Genomic DNA, 22,323 nt, shown 5'->3' on the forward strand with positions numbered 1-22,323 from the left:
GACGGAGTCCCCAGCATCCACTAGGACGTTAGAGAAATGTGGTTAGCAGATAACCAGCATAGGTCTATTTGTGTAGGCACCTCGCATCTGCCCTGATTGGCCACTAAGTGCACAGTCAGCAGTTTAGTGGAAGAACATCACCACCCTCTGCACTGTGCAAGTCTCAAATTCCAAGGCTATTATTGACAGCAGTCCCATTACAGGGATCTACACAGGCAAAAGTTTCCTTACAGACCTACAGCCCAAGGCATCATGGTATTACTTACTGTCAACATAGCTGCTGTGCACATACACCTTTCTCAGAAGTAACCATTCTGGTCCCCAAGACACACGACGCTCCCCCACTCCTTGTCTTTGCTAACTTATCTATGTCCCACACAGTATCACGGCCATTGATGTTACCACAGTCTGGCATCATCATTCCCACCTAAACAACACAGGAATTACTGTAGTTCAATGAATCTTATTCAGGCATTGTCCAGCATTAACCTGTTCATTACCAAATGTTCTTTAAACCTAATAGATCACTCTAATTTATATTTTCTTGCGATGGCTTGATTACACTAAGCGTAACAAAGCATGTGTCTCTTGGGTGAAAGCAAGTGCAGAGGGCTCGATGAAGGAAGAATTTGGAGTTTCTATTACGTGTAACATTGATGTACATGTAAGATGGCTGTAAGCCTTTAATGCTTTTTTTCTTCTTTTTTTTCCTTTCAATTAAAACAAAAATGCAAAGTAGAGGTGAAATAAAAAGTGGCTCAGGGATGAGTGTGTTCCTTCATTCTTCCAAAAAATACACCTAACACAGTGACACACAGACATAGTTTATGATTACTGGGACAAATGGGAGCCAGCTCGCTACAAACTTTCTCTTCTTTAAACTAAACAAATATAAGTTATAAATGGTTCAGCTTTCTGTTCATTTGTATATTTTTCTAAACCACACACAAACCTTGGACACACGCAGTATTTTGTTTTGCAGTCAGGCTGATCACCCAATTATGACCAAATTGGGGCAATAATTATACAACGTACACCTAGCTTTAGTGTTCAAAGGGTTGGAAAATAAGATTTTAAACCTACCGGTAAATCTATTTCTCCTAGTCCGTAGAGGATGCTGGGGACTCCATAAGGACCATGGGGTATAGACGGGCTCCGCAGGAGATAGGGCACCTAAAAAGAACTTTGACTATGGGTGTGCACTGGCTCCTCCCTCTATGCCCCTCCTCCAGACCTCAGTTAGAGAACTGTGCCCAGAGGAGATGGACAATACAAGGCAGGATTTAGCAATCCAAGGGCAAGATTCATACCAGCCCACACCAATCATACCATGTAACCTGGAACATACATAACCAGTTAACAGTATGAACAAAAACAACAGTAACGGTCCAAGACCGATGTCAACTGTAACATAACCCTTATGTAAGCAACAACTATATACAAGTCTTGCAGAGTTTCCGCACTGGGACGGGCGCCCAGCATCCTCTACGGACTAGGAGAAATAGATTTACCGGTAGGTTTAAAATCTTATTTTCTCTTACGTCCTAGAGCAGTGGTTCTCAAACTCTGTCCTCAGGACCCCACACAGTGCATGTTTTGCAGGTAACCCAGCAGGTGCACAGGTGTATTAATTACTCACTGACACATTTTAAAAGGTCCACAGGTGAAGCTAATTATTTCACTTGCGATTTTGTGAGGAGACCTGCAAAACATGCACTGTGTGGGGTCCTGAGGACCGAGTTTGAGAACCTGTGTCCTAGAGGATGCTGGGGACTCCGTAAGGACCATGGGGTTTATACCAAAGCATCCAATCGGGCGGGAGAGTGCGGACGACTCTGCAGCACCGACTGAGCAAACACTAGGTCCTCATCAGCCAGGGTATCAAACTTGTAGAATTTAGCAAAAGTGTTTGACCCCGACCACGTCGCCGCTCGGCAAAGTTGTAAAGCCGAGACGCCTCGGGCAGCCGCCCAAGAAGAGCCCACCTTCCTAGTGGAATGGGCCTTAACCGAATTTGGTACCGGCAATCCAGCCGTAAAGTGAGCCTGCTGAATCGTATTACAGATCCAGCGAGCAATAGTCTGCTTTGAAGCAGGAGCGCCAATCTTATTGGCCGCATACAGGACAAACAGAGCCTCTGTTTTCCTAATTCTAGCCGTCCTGGCTACATAAATTTTTAAGGCCCTGACTACGTCCAGGGATCTGGAATCCTCCAGGTCACCGGTAGCCACAGGCACCACAATAGGTTGATTCATATGGAACGACGAAACCACTTTAGGCAAAAATTGCGGACGTGTCCTCAATTCAGCTCGATCCACATGAAAAATCAAGTAGGGGCTCTTGTGTGATAGAGCCGCCAATTCTGACACTCGCCTTGCTGATACTAAGGCCAACAACATTACCACCTTCCAGGTAAGAAATTTCAACTCAACCTTGTTAAGCGGTTCAAACCAGTGTGATTTTAGGAACTGCAACACCACGTTCAGGTCCCATGGTGCCACTGGAGGCACAAAAGGAGGCTGGATGTGCAGCACTCCCTTTACCAACGTCCGGACTTCTGGAAGAGAAGCAAATTCCTTCTAAAAGAAAATCGAGAGGGCCGAAATCTGTACCTTAACCGAGCCTAATTTCAGGCCCATATCCACTCCCGTCTGTAGGAAGTGGAGAAGACGACCCAAATGAAAATCTTCCGTAGGTGCATTCTTGGTCTCACACCAAGACACATACTTTCGCCAGATACAGTGATAATGTTTTATCGTCACCTCCTTCCTAGCCTTTATTAAAGTAGGGATGACCTCTTCCGGAATCCACTTTTTTGCTAGGATTCGGCGTTCAACCGCCATGCCGTCAAACGTAACCGCGGTAAGTCTTGAAATACACAGGGCCCCTGCTGCAACAGGTCTTCCCTCAGAGGAAGAGGCCAGGGGTCTCCTGTGAGCATCTCTTGTAGTTCCGAGTACCAAGCCCTTCAAGGCCAGTCTGGGACAACGAGTATCTTTCATACTCTTCTTCGTCTTATGATCCTCAACACTTTCGAGATGAGAGGAAGAAGAGGGAACACGTAGACCGATTCGAACACCCACGGTGTTACCAGTGCATCCACTGCTACTGCCTGAGGGTCCCGAGACCTGGCGCAATACCACCAAAGTTTTTTGTTGAGGCGTGACGCCATCATGTCTATTTGAGGAGTTCCCCAAAGACGTGTTACGTCTGCAAAGACTTCTTGATGAAGTCCCCACTCTCCTGGATGGAGATCGTGTCTGCTGAGGAAGTCTGCTTCCCAGTTGTCCACTCCCGGAATGAAGACAGCCGACAGAGCGCTTACATGATTTTCCGCCCAGCGAAGGATCCTTGTGGCTTCTGCCATCGCGACTCTGCTTCTTGTCCCGCCTTGGCGGTTCACATGAGCCACTGCTGTGACATTGTCTGATTGAATCAGAACCGGAAGGTTTCGAAGAAAACTCTCCGCTTGTCGAAGGCCGTTGTAAATGGCCCTGAGTTCCAACACATTGATGTGTAGACAGGACTCCTGGTCTGACCAAAGACCCTGAAAAGTTTTTCCCTGTGTGACCACTCCCCATCCTCGGAGGCTCGCGTCCGTGGTAACCAGGATCCAGTCCTGAATCCCGAACCGGCGACCCTCCAGCAGGTGAGCACTTTGCAACCACCACAGGAGGGACACTCTGGTTCCTGGGGACAGAGTTATTTTCCGATGTAAATGCAGATGGGACCCGGACCACTTGTCCAGAAGGTCCCATTGAAAAGTCCTTGCATGGAACCTTCCGAAGGGAATGGCCTCGTAGGCCGCCACCATTTTCCCCAGAACTCGAGTGCATTGGTGAACTGACACCCTTTTCGGTTTTAGCAGGTCTCTGACCATGTTCTGGATGTCTTGGGCTCTCTCTATTGGGAGGAAGACCTTCATTTGTTCCGTATCCAGTATCATACCTAGGAACGGTAGTCGAGTTGTCGGAATCAACTGCGACTTCGGTAGATTTAGAATCCAACCGTGTTGCTGGAGCACTCTCAGAGAGAGCGCCACACTGCTCAGCAATTTCTCTCTTGATCTCGCTTTTATCAGGAGATCGTCCAAGTATGGGATAATTGTGACTCCATGCTTGCGCAGGACCACCATCATTTCCGCCATTATCATGGTGAAAATCCTCGGGGCCGTGGAAAGTTCAAACGGCAACGTCTGAAATTGGTAATGACAATCCTGTACAGCGAATCTCAGGTATTCCTGATGAGGGGCATATATGGGGACATGAAGGTACGCATCCTTTATGTCCAGAGACACCATAAACTCCCCCTCCTCCATGTTGGCTATTATCGCCCTGAGTGATTCCATTTTGAATTTGAATCTTTTTATGTACAGGTTTAGTGATTTCAGATTCAAAATCGGTCTGACCGAACCGTCCGGTTTCGGTACCACAAATAGGGTTGAGTAGTAACCTCTTCCCTGCTGGTGCAGGGGAACCTTGATTATCACTTGCTGTATACACAGCGTTTGAATTGCAGCTAACACTACATCCCTTTCCGATGTGGAAGCTGGTAGGGCCGATTTGAAAAATCGGCGCGGGGGCACCTCCTCGAATTCCAATTTGTAACCCTGGGAAACTATTTCCAACACCCAGGGATTCAGGTCCGAACTGACCCAGGCCTAACTGAAAAGTCGAAGACGTGCCCCCACCGGTGCGGACTCCCTCAGGGGAGCCCCAGCGTCATGCTGTGGGTTTTGGAGCAGCCGGGGAGGACTTTTGTTCCTGGGCACCTGCCGAAGCAGGTGCTCTCTTGCCTCTGCCCTTACCTCTGGCGAGGAAAGAGGATCCCCGACCTCTTTTGGACTTGTGCGACCGAAAGGACTGCATCCGATAGGGTGTTACTTTCTTTTGCTGTTGGGGAATATATGGTAAAAAATTTGATTTACCTGCTGTAGCTGTGGAAACCAGGTCCGTCAGCCCATCCCCAAAAAATACATCCCCCTTATAGGGTAGTACTTCCATATGTTTTTTGGAATCCGCATCACCCGTCCATTGGCGAGTCCATAAGGATCTTCTCGCTGAGATAGACATGGCATTGGCCCTAGAAGCTAGCAATCCAATGTCCCTTTGAGCATCCCTCATGAATAAGACTGCGTCTTTTATATGGGCTAGAGTTAGGAATATAGTATCCTTATCCATAGTATCAAATTGATCTGTCAGCTCATCTGTCCAAGCTGCAATTGCGCTACACACCCATGCCGACGCAATCGTCGGTCTTAGCACAGCACCCGTGTGAGAATAAATACCCTTTAAGGTAGTTTCTTGCCTGCGATCTGCAGGGTCTTTAAGGGCCGCTGTGTCAGGAGACGGTAGCGCCACTTTCTTGGATAAGCGCATCAGGGCCTTGTCCACAGTGGGGGGTAATTCCCAAATCTCCCTGTCCTGCTTAGGGAAAGGGTATGCCATAAAAATTCTTTTGGGGATCTGCGGTCTCTTATCCGGAGTCTCCCAAGCTTTTCCAAAGAACTCATTTAATTCATGAGATGTGGGAAAATGTATAATCTGTTTCTTTTCCTTAAACATGTGTACCCTTGTGTCGGGGACTGAGGGTTCATCCACAATATGCAACACATCCCTTATTGCCACAATCATACACTGAATAGTTTTAGTCACCTTAGGGTGCAATTTTACTTCGTCATAGTCGACACTGGAATCAGAATCCGTGTCGGTAGTAGTATCTTGTGTTAAGGGACGCTTTTGAGACCCCGACGGGCCCTGTGAGTCGGTCCAATCTGAGGATTGACCGCCTGATTTCCCCCCTAAACCAGCCTTATGAAGCCTTTTATGTAAAGATGCCACACTTGCATGCAACGTATGCCACATGTCCATCCAATCTGGAGTCGGCACAACCGACGGGGACACACCACTCATTTGCTCCACCTCCTCCTTGGAGAAGCCTTCCACCTCAGACATGTCGACACCCACGTACCGACACCCCACACACACAGGGAGTTACCTATAAGGGGACAAAACTCCAACCAGGCCCTTAGGAGAGACAGAGAGATAGAGTATGCCAGCACACACCCAGCGCTTAAAAACACTGGAATATATGACCAGATAGCGCTATTATATGTTTATAATTGTAATCTCCACTCACTGCGTTGCCAAAGTGCCCCCCTCCTCCTTTTTCCAACCTGTGAAGCTCAGCAGGGGAGAGAACAGGGAGCCAGCGTTTTCTCATGCAGCCTCTGTGGAGAAAATGGCGCTGGTTAGTGCCGAGGATCAAGCCCCGCCCACCCGATGGCGGGCTTCGGTCCCTTCATCATATACTAATAAAATGGCGGGGGTCCGCGGATTTACTGTCCCACAGCCTAATCCATCGTATTTATGGCCAAATCGAGGTTTATTGCTGCCCAGGGCGCCCCCCCTGCGCCCTTCAGTGCCTGCTTTGTGTGTGTGACTGGGAGCAATGGCGCGCAGCTTACCTTATGAAGATCTGATGTCTTCTGCCGCCTGAAGTCTTTTCCTCAATACTCACCCGGCTTCTATCTTCGGCATCTGTGAGGAGGACGGCAGCGCGGCTCCGGGACGTACCCCAGGTGAGACCTGTGTTCCGACTCCCTCTGGAACTAATGGTGTCCAGTAGCCTAGAAGCAGTGCCCAACTTTACAAGCCAGCTCTGCTTCTCTCTCCTCGGTCCCACGATGCAGGGAGCCTGTTGCCAACAGGACTCCCTGAAAATAAAAAACCTAACAAAATTCTTTTTCCACAGAAAACTCCGGAGAGCTCTCTGCAGTGCACCCATTCTCCTCTGGGCACAAGATCTAACTGAGGTCTGGAGGAGGGGCATAGAGGGAGGAGCCAGTGCACACCCATAGTCAAAGTTCTTTTTAGGTGCCCTATCTCCTGCGGAGCCCGTCTATACCCCATGGTCCATACGGAGTCCCCAGCATCCTCTAGGACGTAAGAGAAAATAAGATTTTACTCACCGGTAAATCTATTTCTCGTAGTCCGTAGTGGATGCTGGGAACTCCGTAAGGACCATGGGGAATAGACGGGCTCCGCAGGAGACTGGGCACTCTAAAAGAAAGATTAGGTACTATCTGGTGTGCACTGGCTCCTCCCTCTATGCCCCTCCTCCAGACCTCAGTTAGGATACTGTGCCCGGAAGAGCTGACACAATAAGGAAGTATTTTGAATCCCGGGTAAGACTCATACCAGCCACACCAATCACACCGTATAACTCGTGATACTATACCCAGTTAACAGTATGAAATATAACTGAGCCTCTCAACAGATGGCTCAACAATAACCCTTTAGTTAGGCAATAACTATATACAAGTATTGCAGACAATCTGCACTTGGGATGGGCGCCCAGCATCCACTACGGACTACGAGAAATAGATTTACCGGTGAGTAAATTCTTATTTTCTCTGACGTCCTAGTGGATGCTGGGAACTCCGTAAGGACCATGGGGATTATACCAAAGCTCCCAAACGGGCGGGAGAGTGCGGATGACTCTGCAGCACCGAATGAGAGAACTCAAGGTCCTCCTCAGCCAGGGTATCAAATTTGTAGAATTTAGCAAACGTGTTTGCCCCTGACCAAGTTGCAGCTCGGCAAAGTTGTAAAGCCGAGACCCCTCGGGCAGCCGCCCAAGATGAACCCACCTTCCTCGTGGAATGGGCTTTCACTGATTTAGGATGCGGCAATCCAGCCGCAGAATGCGCCAGCTGAATTGTGCTACAAATCCAGCGAGCAATAGTCTGCTTAGAAGCAGGAGCACCTATTTTGTTGGGTGCATACAGGATAAAAAGCGAGTCAGTTTTCCTGACTCCAGCCGTCCTGGAAACATAAATTTTCAAGGCCCTGACTACGTCCAGTAACTTGGAATCCTCCAAGTCCCTAGTAGCCGCAGGCACTACAATAGGTTGGTTCAAGTGAAAAGCGGATACCACCTTAGGGAGAAACTGGGGACGAGTCCTCAATTCTGCCCTATCCATATGGAAAATCAGATAAGGGCTTTTACATGACAAAGCCGCCAATTCTGACACACGCCTGGCCTGAAGCCAAGGCCAATAACATGACCACTTTCCACGTGAGATATTTCAAATCCACAGTTTTAATTGGCTCAAACCAATGTGATTTTAAGAAACTCAACACCACGGTGAGATCCCAAGGTGCCACAGAAGGCACAAAAAAGGGGCTGAATATGTAGCACTCCCTTTACAAATGTCTGAACTCCAGGCAGTGAAGCCAGTTCTTTCTGGAAGAAAAATCGACAGAGCCGAAATCTGGACCTTAATGGAACCCAAATTTAGGCCCATAGTCACTCCTGACTGTAAGAAGTGCAGAAAACGACCCAGCTGAAATTCCTCTGTTGGGGCCTTCCTGGCCTCACACCACGCAACATATTTTCGCCAAATACGGTGATAATGGTTTGCGGTTACTTCTTTCCTGGCTTTTATCAGCGTAGGAATGACTTCCTCCGGAATGCCCTTTTGCTTTAGGATCCGGAATTCAACCGCCATGCCGTCCAACGCAGCCGCGGTAAGTCTTGGAACAGACAGGGCCCCTGCTGTAGCAGATCCTGTCTGAGCGGTAGAGGCCATGGGTCCTCTGATATTATCTCTTGAAGTTCTGGGTACCAAGCTCTTCTTGGCCCATCCGGAACCACGAGTATCGTTCTTACTCCTCGTTTTCTTATTATTCTCAGTACCTTTGGTATGAGAGGCAGAGGAGGGAATACATAAACCGACTGGTACACCCACGGTGCCACTAGAGCGTCCACAGCTATTGCCTGAGGGTCCCTTGACCTGGCGCAATATCTAGTTTTTTGTTTAGGCGGGACGCCATCATGTCCACCTGTGGCCTTTCCCAACGGTTTACCAACAGTTGGAAGACTACTGGATGAAGTCCCCACTCTCCCGGGTGTCGGTCGTGTCTGCTGAGGAAGTCTGCTTCCCAGTTGTCCACTCCCGGAATGAACACTGCTGACAGTGCTAAGACGTGATTTTCCGCCCATCGGAGAATCCTTGTGGCTTCTGCCATCGCCATCCTGCTTCTTGTGCCGCCCTGTCGGTTTACATGGGCGACTGCCGTGATGTTGTCTGATTGGATCAGTACCGGCTGGTTTTGAAGCAGAGGCCTTGCCAGACTTAGGGCATTGTAAATGGCCCTCAGTTCCAGAATATTTATGTGTAGGGACGACTCCTGACTTGACCAAAGTCCTTGGAAATTTCTTCCCTGTGTGACTGCCCCCCAGCCTCGAAGGCTGGCATCCGTGGTTACCAGGACCCAGTCCTGTATGCCGAATCTGCGGCCCTCTTGAAGATGAGCACTCTGCAGCCACCACAGTAGAGATACCCTGGTCCTTGGAGACAGGGTTATCAGCCGATGCATCTGAAGATGCGATTCCGACCACTTGTCCAAGAGGTCCCACTGAAAGGTTCTTGTATGGAACCTGCCGAATGGAATTTTGCTTCGTAAGAAGCTACCATTTTTCCCAGGACTCGTGTGCAGTGATGCACAGATACCTGTTTTGGTTTCAGGAGGTCTCTGACTAGAGATGACAGCTCCTTGGCTTTCTCCTGCGGGAGAAACACTTTTTTCTGTTCTGTGTCCAGAACCATCCCCAGGAACAGCAGGCGTGTGGTAGGAACCAGCTGTGACTTTGGAATGTATAGAATCCATCCGTGCTGTTGTAGCACTTCCCGAGATAGTGCTACTCCGACCAACAACTGCTCCATGGACCTCGCCTTTATAAGGAGATCGTCCAAGTACGGGATAATTAAAAACTCCCTTTTTTCGAAGGAGTATCATCATTTCTGCCATTACCTTGGTAAAGACCCTCGGTGCCGTGGACAGTCCAAACGGCAGTGTTTGGAATTGGTAATGGCAATCCTGTACCACAAATCTGAGGTACTCCTGTTGAGGATGGTAAATGGGGACATGAAGGTAAGCATCCTTGATGTCCAGGGATACCATGTAATCCCCCTCCTTCAGGCTTGCAATAACCGCCCTGAGCGATTCCATCTTGAACTTGAATTTTTTTATGTATGTGTTCAAGGACTTCAAATTTAAAATGGGTCTCACCGAACCGTCCGGTTTCGGTACCACAAACAGTGTGGAATAGTAACCCTGTCCTTGTTGAAGTAGGGGCACCTTGACTATCACCTGCTGGGAATACAGCTTGTGAATTGCCTCTAGCACAGCCTCCCTGCCTGAGGGAGTTGTCGGCAAGGCAGATTTGAGGAAACGGCGGGGGGGGGGGGGAGACGCCTCGAATTCCAGCCTGTACCCCTGAGATACTACTTGAAGGATCCAGGGATCCACCTGTGAGCGAGCCCACTGATCGCTGAAATTTTTGAGGCGGCCCCCCACCGTAACTGGCTACGCCTGTGGAGCCCCCGCGTCATGCGGTGGACTCAGAGGAAGAATTTTGATTCTGGGAACTGGCTGACTGGTGCAGCTTTTTCCCTCTTCCCTCGTCTCTGTGCAGAAAGGAAGCGCCTTTGACCCGCTTGCTTTTCTAAAGCTGAAAGGACTGTACCTGATAATACAGTGCTTTCTTAGGCTGTGAGGAAACCTGAGGTAAAAAATTTTCTTCCCAGCTGTTGCTGTGGATACGAGGTCCCAGAGACCATCCCCAAACAATTCCTCACCCTTATAAGGCTCTATGTGCCTTTTAAAGTCAGCATCACCTGTCCAGTGTCGGGTCTCTAATACCCTCCTGACCTTATGTTTGCAAAATAGTATCCCTGTTTGACAGGGTTACAGACCACGCTGCAGCAGCACTATCTGCAGGTCTCAGTCTAGTACCTGAGTGTAAATACAGACTTCAGGATAGCCTCCTGCTTTTTATCAGCAGGTACCTTCAAAGTGGCCGTATCCTAAGACGGCAGTGCCACCTTTTTTGACAAACGTGTGAGCGCCTTATCCACCCTAGGGGATATCTCCCAGCGTAACTTATCCTCTGGCGGGAAAAGGTACGCCATCAGTAACTTTTTAGAAATTACCAGTTTCTTATCGGGGGAACCCACGCTTTTTCACACTTCATTCACTCATTTGATGGGGGAACAAAACACTGCCTGCTTTTTCTCCACAAACATAAAACCCTTTTTTAGTGGTACTTGGGTTAATGTCAGAAATGTGTAACACATTTTTTATTGCCGGGATCATGTAACGGATGTTCCTAGTGGATTGTGTATATGTCTCAACCTCGTCGACACTGGAGTCAGACTCCGTGTCGACATCTGTGTCTGCCATCTGAGGGAGCGGGCGTTTTTGAGCCCCTGATGGCCTTTGAGACGCCTGGGCAGGCGCGGGCTGAGAAGCCGGCTGTCCCATAGCTGTTACGTCATCCAGCCTTTTATGTAAGGAGTTGACACTGTCGGTTAATACCTTCCACCTATCCATCCACTCTGGTGTCGGCCCACAGGGGGCGACATCCCATTTATCGGCATCTGCTCCGCCTCCACATCAAACATGTCGACACAGCCGTACCGACACACCGCACACACACAGGGAATGCTCTGACTGAGGACAGGACCCCACACAGCCCTTTGGGGAGACAGAGAGAGAGTATGCCAGCACACACCAGAGTGCTATATAATGTAGGGATAAACACCATCACTGAGTGAATTTTCCCCAATAGCTGCTTGTATAAACAATATTGCGCCTAAATTTAGTGCCCCCCCCCTCTATTTTTAACCCTTTGAGCCTGAAAACTACAGGGGAGAGCCTGGGGAGCTGTCTTCCAGCTACACTGTGAAGAGAAAATGGCGCCAGTGTGCCGAGGGAGATAGCTCCGCCCCTTTTTCGCGGACTTTTCTCCCGCTTTTTTATGGATTCTGGCAGGGGTAATTATCACATATATAGCCTCTGGGGCTATATATTGTGATTATTTTGCCAGCCAAGGTGTTTTTATTGCTGCTCAGGGCGCCCCCCCCCCAGCGCCCTGCACCCTCAGTGACCGGAGTGTGAAGTGTGTATGAGGAGCAATGGCGCACAGCTGCAGTGCTGTGCGCTACCTTGGTGAAGACTGATGTCTTCTGCCGCCGATTTTCCGGACCATCTTCATGCTTCTGGCTCTGTAAGGGGGACGGCGGCGCGGCTCCGGGAACGAACACCAAGGACGGGTCCTGCGGTCGATCCCTCTGGAGCTAATGGTGTCCAGTAGCCTAAGAAGCCCAAGCTAGCTGCAAGCAGGTAGGTTCGCTTCTTCTCCCCTTAGTCCCTCGTTGCAGTGAGCCTGTTGCCAGCAGGTCTCACTGTAAAATAAAAAACCTAACATATACTTTCTTTCTAGGAGCTCAGGAGTGCCCCTAGTGTGCATCCAGCTAACAGAAATCTAACTGAGGTCTGGAGGAGGGGCATAGAGGGAGGAGCCAGTGCACACCAGATAGTATCTAATCTTTCTTTTAGAGTGCCCAGTCTCCTGCGGAGCCCGTCTATTCCCCATGGTCCTTACGGAGTTCCCAGCATCCACTAGGACGTCAGAGAAATATTGTTAGTGCAAAGAGGAATCATCATCCACATCTGCGGCCTTTCTTCTGCCATTTATGAGAATATGGCTCCTTTTATATGCAGGGCCTCATTTACAGTTGCTCATAAACGCATCCCAACTTTGCATTGTGCAAAATGGGTCACACTAAGCACTGCCCCGACCCACTACTCTAATGACACACACCACTCAGACGATGTAAGTACACAAGTGAACAGACATCTTTACTGAAATGCAAACATCTGCAAATGGAAAGAATCTTTTTTTTTTTTTTTTTTTAATGGAACCTAAGGCACCAAGTATCCTGTCTATAGGAGCATGTACGATTTATCAGATGATAAGAAAACCCATGCACCCATAGCAAAGGAGCAAGTAACATAATATAAATACACCGAAAGATAATGTCAAAACAAGTAGATATTACTGTATGTCAAAGGTTATAGTGCTGATATAGGCAATGTGATCAGTACTGTCTACCTTGAATACTGCAGTAAACCACCTATAATACGTATACTAATAAGAGAACAGAGAACATGTAGCACAGCACAAGGGGCAGAGCATAGATCCATGGGGTCTCTTACTAACCTGAGCATATAAAGTTATCAATTAAGATTCTTACAAGACAGCAAATACATTTACCATTTCCACAGTGGTTTACATTTGCTGCATTTGGTATAGAGCAATCCATGTACTGCAAGCAAACAAAACTTCCCTACCTATGGAAATAAAGGCTAGAAGCAAGACGTAGAAGCTGGACTGTTTAATTGTAATATTAATGGTCCCATGCCAGTAAGGAATAAAATACAGGAGACTGTAAAGTGTAACAGCTAAAACAATGCAAGACAGGAAGTTGCCGTGCCCGCTAGTGGTAGTGGTGGTATTCCTGTGGTACAAGCTTGTAGAAGGAGCCACAAGATGGGCAGCGCTGAGCCTCTCCTTTGTGTAGCCAAAACCAAATGACAGCAGTGTTCTCCTCCTCACCTGTGTATACACAAAAAATGATCAGAAAAACAGCATCACCAGTCAGTGTTAAAGAACACACTGTAAGAACCATAATTAGAAACTATAAAAGTGTCAGGCCCATCTTTAAGAAGGTGCACAAAGCTTCCTTGGTGATTAGGAAAGATATGGCTTAGCTGCCACCGTGTGGGTCACATTCAGCAGGTAGGCATATGACAGGTTTGGGGGATTATTTTCTTATTTCGTTAATGTCATTTGTCCTTCCCCAAATTCCAGTTACATCTCAAATGTGAGGTCTGGCCAACCTGTGGGTCTCCAGCTGTTGTAAAACTACCCCCCAGCATGCCCTGACACAGTTTTAGCACACCCTAAAGGCAAAACTGTGTCAGGGCATGCTGGTACTTGTAGTTTCACAACAGATGGAGAGCCACAGGTTGGTCAGGCCTATGCCAGAGAAAATAAGATTTTACTTACCGATAAATCTATTTCTCGGAGTCCGTAGTGGATGCTGGGGTTCCTGAAAGGACCATGGGGAATAGCGGCTCCGCAGGAGACAGGGCACAAAAAGTAAAGCTTTTCCAGATCAGGTGGTGTGCACTGGCTCCTCCCCCTATGACCCTCCTCCAGACTCCAGTTAGGTACTGTGCCCGGACGAGCGTACACAATAAGGGAGGATTTTGAATCCCGGGTAAGACTCATACCAGCCACACCAATCACACCGTACAACTTGTGATCTAAACCCAGTTAACAGTATGATAACAGCGGAGCCTCTGAAAGATGGCTTCCTTCAACAATAACCCGAATTTGTTAACAATAACTATGTACAATTATTGCAGATAATCCGCACTTGGGATGGGCGCCCAGCATCCACTACGGACTCCGAGAAATAGATTTATCGGTAAGTAAAATCTTATTTTCTCTATCGTCCTAGTGGATGCTGGGGTTCCTGAAAGGACCATGGGGATTATACCAAAGCTCCCAAACGGGCGGGAGAGTGCGGATGACTCTGCAGCACCGAATGAGAGAACTCCAGGTCCTCCTTAGCCAGAGTATCAAATTTGTAAAATTTTACAAACGTGTTCTCCCCTGACCACGTAGCTGCTCGGCAAAGTTGTAATGCCGAGACCCCTCGGGCAGCCGCCCAAGATGAGCCCACCTTCCTTGTGGAGTGGGCCTTTACAGATTTAGGCTGTGGCAGGCCTGCCACAGAATGTGCAAGTTGGATTGTGCTACAGATCCAACGAGCAATCGTCTGCTTAGACGCAGGAGCACCCATCTTGTTGGGTGCATACAATATAAACAACGAGTCAGATTTTCTGACTCCAGCTGTCCTTGCAATATATATTTTTAATGCTCTGACAACGTCCAGTAACTTGGAGTCCTCCAAGTCACTTGTAGCCGCAGGCACTACAATAGGCTGGTTCAGATGAAATGCTGACACCACCTTAGGGAGAAAATGCGGACGAGTCCGCAGTTCTGCCCTGTCCGAATGGAAAATCAGATATGGGCTTTTGTAAGATAAAGCTGCCAGTTCTGACACTCTCCTGGCCGAAGCCAGGGCTAGAAGCATGGTCACTTTCCATGTGAGATATTTCAAATCCACCTTTTTTAGTGGTTCAAACCAATGAGATTTTAGAAAGTCCAAAACCACATTGAGATCCCACGGTGCCACTGGAGGCACCACAGGAGGCTGTATATGCAGCACTCCCTTAACAAAGGTCTGGACTTCAGGGACTGAAGCCAATTCTTTTTGAAAGAAAATCGACAGGGCCGAAATTTGAACCTTAATAGATCCCAATTTGAGACCCATAGACAATCCTGATTGCAGGAAATGTAGGAATCGACCCAGTTGAAATTCCTCCGTCGGAGCACTCCGATCTTCGCACCACGCAACATATTTTCGCCAAATTCGGTGATAATGTTGCACGGTTACTTCCTTCCTTGCTTTAATCAAAGTAGGAATGACTTCTTCCGGCATGCCTTTTTCCTTTAGGATCCGGCGTTCAACCGCCATGCCGTCAAACGCAGCCGCGGTAAGTCTTGAAACAGACAGGGACCCTGCTGAAGCAAGTCCCTCCTTAGAGGTAGAGGCCACGGATCTTCCGTGATCATCTCTTGAAGTTCCGGGTACCAAGTCCTTCTTGGCCAATCCGGAACCACTAGTATCGTTCTTACGCCTCTTTGCCGTATAATTCTCAATACTTTTGGTATGAGAGGCAGAGGAGGAAACACATACACCGACTGGTACACCCAAGGCGTTACCAGCGCGTCCACAGCTATTGCCTGCGGATCTCTTGACCTGGCGCAATACCTGTCCAGTTTTTTGTTGAGGCGAGATGCCATCATGTCCACCATTGGTCTTTCCCAACGGGTTACCAGCATGTGGAAGACTTCTGGATGAAGTCCCCACTCTCCCGGGTGAAGATCGTGTCTGCTGAGGAAGTCTGCTTCCCAGTTGTCCACTCCCGGGATGAACACTGCTGACAGTGCTATCACATGATTCTCTGCCCAGCGAAGAATCCTTGCAGCTTCTGCCATTGCACTCCTGCTTCTTGTGCCGCCCTGTCTGTTCACATGGGCGACTGCCGTGATGTTGTCCGACTGGATCAACACCGGTTTTCCCTGAAGCAGAGGTTCTGCCTGGCTTAGAGCATTGTAGATTGCTCTTAGTTCCAGAATGTTTATGTGAAGAGACGTTTCCAGGCTCGTCCATACTCCCTGGAAGTTTCTTCCTTGTGTGACTGCTCCCCAGCCTCTCAGGCTGGCGTCCGTGGTCACCAGGATCCAATCCTGTATGCCGAATCTGCGGCCCTCCAATAGATGAGCACTCTGCAACCACCACAGAAGAGACACCCTTGTCCTTGGAGACAGGGTTATCCGCAGGTGCATCTGAAGATGCGACCCTGACCATTTGTCCAACAGATCCCTTTGGAAAATTCTTGCGTGGAATCTGCCGAATGGAATTGCTTCGTAAGAAGCCACCATTTTTCCCAGGACTCTTGTGCATTGATGTACAGACACCTTTCCTGGTTTTAGGAGGTTCCTGACAAGCTCGGATAACTCCTTGGCTTTTTCCTCCGGGAGAAAAACCTTTTTCTGAACCGTGTCCAGAATCATCCCTAGGAACAGCAGACGAGTTGTCGGCATTAACTGGGATTTTGGAATATTCAGAATCCACCCGTGCTGTTTTAGCACTTCTTGAGACAGTGCTAATCCCATCTCTAGCTGTTCTCTGGACCTTGCTCTTATTAGGAGATCGTCCAAGTATGGGATAATTAATATGCCTTTTCTTCGAAGAAGAATCATCATCTCGGCCATTACCTTTGTAAAGACCCGAGGTGCCGTGGACAATCCGAACGGCAGCGTCTGAAACTGATAGTGACAGTTTTGTACAACGAACCTGAGGTACCCCTGGTGTGAGGGGTAAATTGGAACGTGGAGATACGCATCCTTGATGTCCAAGGATACCATAAAATCCCCCTCTTCCAGGTTCGCTATCACTGCTCTGAGTGACTCCATTTTGAACTTGAACTTCTTTATGTACAGGTTCAAGGACTTCAGATTTAGAATAGGCCTTACCGAGCCATCCGGCTTCGGTACCACAAAAAGAGTGGAATAATACCCCTTCCCTTGTTGTAGAAGAGGTACCTTGACTATCACCTGCTGAGAGTACAGCTTGTGAATGGCTTCCAAAACCGTCTCCCTTTCGGAGGGGGACGTTGGTAAAGCAGACTTCAGGAAACGGCGAGGTGGATCTGTCTCTAATTCCAACCTGTACCCCTGAGATATTATCTGCAGGATCCAGGGATCTACTTGCGAGTGAGCCCACTGCGCGCTGTAATTTTTGAGACGACCGCCCACCGTCCCCGAGTCCGCTTGAGAAGCCCCAGCGTCATGCTGAGGCTTTTGTAGAAGCCGGGGAGGGCTTCTGTTCCTGGGAAGGAGCTGCCTGTTGCTGTCTCTTCCCTCGACCTCTGCCTCGTGGCAGATATGAATAGCCCTTTGCTCTCTTATTTTTAAAGGAACGAAAGGGCTGCGGTTGAAAAGTCGGTGCCTTTTTCTGTTGGGGAGTGACTTGAGGTAGAAAGGTGGATTTCCCGGCTGTAGCCGTGGCCACCAAATCTGATAGACCGACTCCAAATAACTCCTCCCCTTTATACGGCAAAACTTCCATATGCCGTTTTGAATCCGCATCGCCTGTCCACTGTCGCGTACATAAAGCTCTTCTGGCCGAAATGGACATAGCACTTACCCGTGATGCCAGTGTGCAGATATCCCTCTGTGCATCACGCATATAAAGAAATGCATCCTTTATTTGTTCTAACGACAGTAAAATATTGTCCCTGTCCAGGGTATCAATATTTTCAATCAGGGACTCTGACCAAACTACCCCAGCACTGCACATCCAGGCAGTCGCTATAGCTGGTCGTAGTATAACACCTGCATGTGTGTATATACTTTTTTGGATATTTTCCATCCTCCTATCTGATGGATCTTTAAGTGCGGCCGTCTCAGGAGAGGGTAACGCCACTTGTTTAGATAAGCGTGTTAGCGCCTTGTCCACCCTAGGAGATGTTTCCCAGCGCTCCCTAACCTCTGGCGGGAAAGGGTATAATGCCAATAATTTCTTTGAAATTATCAGCTTTTTATCAGGAGCAACCCACGCTTCATTACACACGTCATTTAATTCTTCTGATTCAGGAAAAACTATAGGTAGTTTTTTCACACCCCACATAATACCCTGTTTAGTGGTACCTGTAGTATCAGCTAAATGTAACGCCTCCTTCATTGCCAAAATCATATAACGTGTGGCCCTACTGGAAAATACGGTTGATTCGTCACCGTCACCACTGGAGTCAGTGCCTGTGTCTGTGTCGACCGACTGAGGCAAAGGGCGTTTTACAGCCCCTGACGGTGTTTGAGTCGCCTGGACAGGCACTAATTGATTGTCCGGCCGTCTCATGTCGTCAAACGACTGCTTTAGCGTGTTGACACTATCCCGTAGTTCCATAAATAAAGGCATCCATTCTGGTGTCGACTCCCTAGGGGGTGACATCCTCATATTTGGCAATTGCTCCGCCTCCACACCAATATCGTCCTCATACATGTCGACACACACGTACCGACACACAGCAGACACACAGGGAATGCTCCTAACGAAGACAGGACCCACTAGCCCTTTGGGGAGACAGAGGGAGAGTTTGCCAGCACACACCAAAAGCGCTATATATAACAGGGATAGCCTTATAATAAGTGCTCCCTTATAGCTGCTTTATATATATATATAAATATCGCCATAAATTTGCCCCCCCTCTCTGTTTTACCCTGTTTCTGTAGTGCAGTGCAGGGGAGAGACCTGGGAGCCGTCCTGACCAGCGGAGCTGTGAGAGGAAATGGCGCCGTGTGCTGAGGAGATAGGCCCCGCCCCTTTTTTGGCGGGCTCGTCTCCCGCTATTTAGTGAATCCAGGCAGGGGTTAAATATCTCCATATAGCCTCTGGGGGCTATATGTGAGGTATTTTTAGCCTTTATATAGGTTACATTTGCCTCCCAGGGCGCCCCCCCCCAGCGCCCTGCACCCTCAGTGACTGCGTGTGAAGTGTGCTGAGAGGAAAATGGCGCACAGCTGCAGTGCTGTGCGCTACCTTTAGAAGACTGCAGGAGTCTTCAGCCGCCGATTTTGGACCTCTTCTGACTTCAGCATCTGCAAGGGGGCCGGCGGCGCGGCTCCGGTGACCATCCAGGCTGTACCTGTGATCGTCCCTCTGGAGCTGATGTCCAGTAGCCAAGAAGCCAATCCATCCTGCACGCAGGTGAGTTCACTTCTTCTCCCCTCAGTCCCTCGTTGCAGTGATCCTGTTGCCAGCAGGACTCACTGTAAAATAAAAAACCTAAGCTAAACTTTTTCTAAGCAGCTCTTTAGGAGAGCCACCTAGATTGCACCCTTCTCGGCCGGGCACAAAAATCTAACTGGAGTCTGGAGGAGGGTCATAGGGGGAGGAGCCAGTGCACACCACCTGATCTGGAAAAGCTTTACTTTTTGTGCCCTGTCTCCTGCGGAGCCGCTATTCCCCATGGTCCTTTCAGGAACCCCAGCATCCACTAGGACGATAGAGAAAATAAGAATTTACTTACCGATAATTCTATTTCTCGGAGTCCGTAGTGGATGCTGGGGTTCCTGAAAGGACCATGGGGAATAGCGGCTCCGCAGGAGACAGGGCACAAAAAGTAAAGCTTTCCGATCAGGTGGTGTGCACTGGCTCCTCCCCCTATGACCCTCCTCCAGACTCCAGTTAGGTACTGTGCCCGGACGAGCGTACACAATAAGGGAGGAATTTTGAATCCCGGGTAAGACTCATACCAGCCACACCAATCACACTGTACAACCTGTGATCTGAACCCAGTTAACAGTATGATAACAGCGGAGCCTCTGAAAAGATGGCTCACAACAACAATAACCCGATTTAGTTAGCAATAACTATGTACAAGTATTGCAGATAATCCGCACTTGGGATGGGCGCCCAGCATCCACTACGGACTCCGAGAAATAGAATTATCGGTAAGTAAATTCTTATTTTCTCTATCGTCCTTGTGGATGCTGGGGTTCCTGAAAGGACCATGGGGATTATACCAAAGCTCCCAAACGGGCGGGAGAGTGCGGATGACTCTGCAGCACCGAATGAGAGAACTCCAGGTCCTCTTTTGCCAGGGTATCAAATTTGTAGAATTTTACAAACGTGTTCTCCCCCGACCACGTAGCTGCTCGGCAAAGTTGTAATGCCGAGACCCCTCGGGCAGCCGCCCAAGATGAGCCCACCTTCCTTGTGGAATGGGCCTTAACAGATTTAGACTGTGGCAGGCCTGCCACAGAATGTGCAAGTTGAATTGTGCTACCAATCCCACGAGCAATCGACTGCTTAGAAGCAGAAGCACCCAGCATTGTTGGGTGCATACAGGATAAACAGCAAGTCAGATTTCCTGACTCCAGCCAACCTGGAAACTATATTTTCAGGGCCCTGATAACATCCAGCAACTTGGAGTCCTCCAAGTCCCTAGTAGCCGCAGGTACCACAATAAGCTGGTTCAGGTGAAACGCTGACACCACCTTAAGGAGAAACTGGGGACGAGTCCGCAGCTTTGCTCTGTCCGAATGGACAATCAGATATGGCTTTGTGAGATAAAGCCGCCAATTCTGACACTCGCCTGGCCGAGGCCAGGACCAACAGCATGGTCATTTTCCATGTGAGATATATCAAATCCACAGATTTGAGTTGTTTAAACCAATGTGATTTTTTAGGAATCCCAAAACTACGTTGAGATCGCCCAGTGCCACTGGAGACATCAAAGGGGCTGTATATGCAGTACTCCCTTAACAACTTCTGGACTTCAGGAACTGAAGCCAATTTCTTTCTGGAAGAAAATCAACAGGCCGAAATTTGAACCTTAATGGACCCAATTTTAGACCCATAGACACTCCTGTTTGCAGGAAATGTAGAAATTAACCTAGTTGAAATTCTTCCGTGGAGCCTTCCTGGACTCACACCCTGGCACATATTTTCACCTAAGTGGTGATAATGTTGTGCGGTCACCTCCTTCCTGGCTCTGACCAGGGTAGGGATGACCTCTTCCGGAATGCCTGTTTCCCTTAAGATCCGGCGTTCACCCGCCTTGGCGTCAACGCAGCTGCGGTAAGTCCCGGAACAGACACGGTTCTTGCCGAATCAAGACCCTTCTTAGTATCTCTTGAAGTTCCGGGAACCAAGTCCTTCTTGGCCAAACCGGAGCCACGAGTATAGTTCTTACTCCTCTCCTTCCTATCATTTTCAATACATTGGGTATGAAAAGCAGAGGATGGAACACATACACCGACTGGTACACCGACGGTGTTACCAGAGCGTCCCAGCTATTGCCTGAGTGTCTCTTGACCTGGCGCTTCAGGTGGGACGCCATCATAACCACCTTTGGTCTTTCCCAACGGTTTACAATCATGTGGAAACTTCCAGATTAAGTTTCCACTTTTCCGGGTGGAATTCATTTATGCTGAGGAAATCTTCCCAGTTGCCCACTCCCGGAATGAACACTGCTGACAGTGTTATCACATGATTTTCCGCCCAGCGAAGAATCCTTGCTGTCATTGCCCTCCTGCTTCTTGTGTCGCCCCGTCTGATAACGTGGGCGATCGCCATGATGATGTCCTACTGGATCAGCACCGGTTGACTTTGAAGCAGGAGTCTTCCTAGGCTCAGAGCATTGTAAATTGCCCTTAGCTCCAGTATATTCATGTGGAGAGAAGTCTCCAGACTTGACCACACTTCCTTGGAAATTTTTTCCCTGTGTGACTACTCCCCAGCCTCTCAGGCTGGTATCCGTGGTCCCCAGAACACAGTCCTGAATGCTGAGTGTGCTGCCCTCTAAAAAATGAGCACTCTGCAGCCCCCACAGAAGAGACACCCTTGTCCTTGGAGACAGGATTATCCGCTGATGCATCTGAAAATGCGATCCGGACCATTCGTCCAGCAAATCCCCTGAGATCTGCCGAATGGAATCGCTTCGTAAGAAGCCACCATTTTTCCCAGGACTCCTGTGCATTGATGCACTGATACTTGGCCTGGTTTTAGGAGGTTTCTGACTAGGTCGAATAACTCCTTGGCTTTTTCCTCCCGGAGGAACACCTTTTTCTGGACTATGCCCAGAATCATTCCTAGGAACAGCAGACGTATCGTCGGAAAACAGCTGCGATTCTTGGAATATTTAGAATCCAGTCGTGCTGTCGTAGAACTACTTTAGATAGTGCTCTTCCGACCTCCAACTGTTCTCTGGAACTTGCCCTTTTCAGGATATCGTCCAAGTAAGGGATAATTTAGATGCCTTTTTTCTT

At 48.7% G+C, this 22,323-nt stretch overlaps 1 protein-coding gene across 3 annotated transcripts in view; it reads right to left on the bottom strand.

The window, feature by feature from the left end:
• Positions 1-13,231: 13,231 nt before the first annotated feature.
• LOC134936760 (cytochrome c oxidase subunit 5B, mitochondrial) overlaps positions 13,232-22,323 on the bottom strand; it is a 30,377-nt gene continuing 21,285 nt past the window's right edge. For all 3 annotated transcript variants that reach the window (XM_063931996.1, XM_063931998.1, XM_063931997.1), the window contains exon 4: positions 13,232-13,467. In XM_063931996.1, coding sequence (XP_063788066.1) covers positions 13,349-13,467 — 119 coding nt within the window. In that variant the 3' untranslated portion in view covers positions 13,232-13,348. The remainder of the gene's footprint in view (positions 13,468-22,323) is intronic.

This window comes from Pseudophryne corroboree, chromosome 6 (genome assembly GCF_028390025.1).
Source record: "Pseudophryne corroboree isolate aPseCor3 chromosome 6, aPseCor3.hap2, whole genome shotgun sequence".
NCBI classification, from domain to species: domain Eukaryota; kingdom Metazoa; phylum Chordata; class Amphibia; order Anura; family Myobatrachidae; genus Pseudophryne; species Pseudophryne corroboree.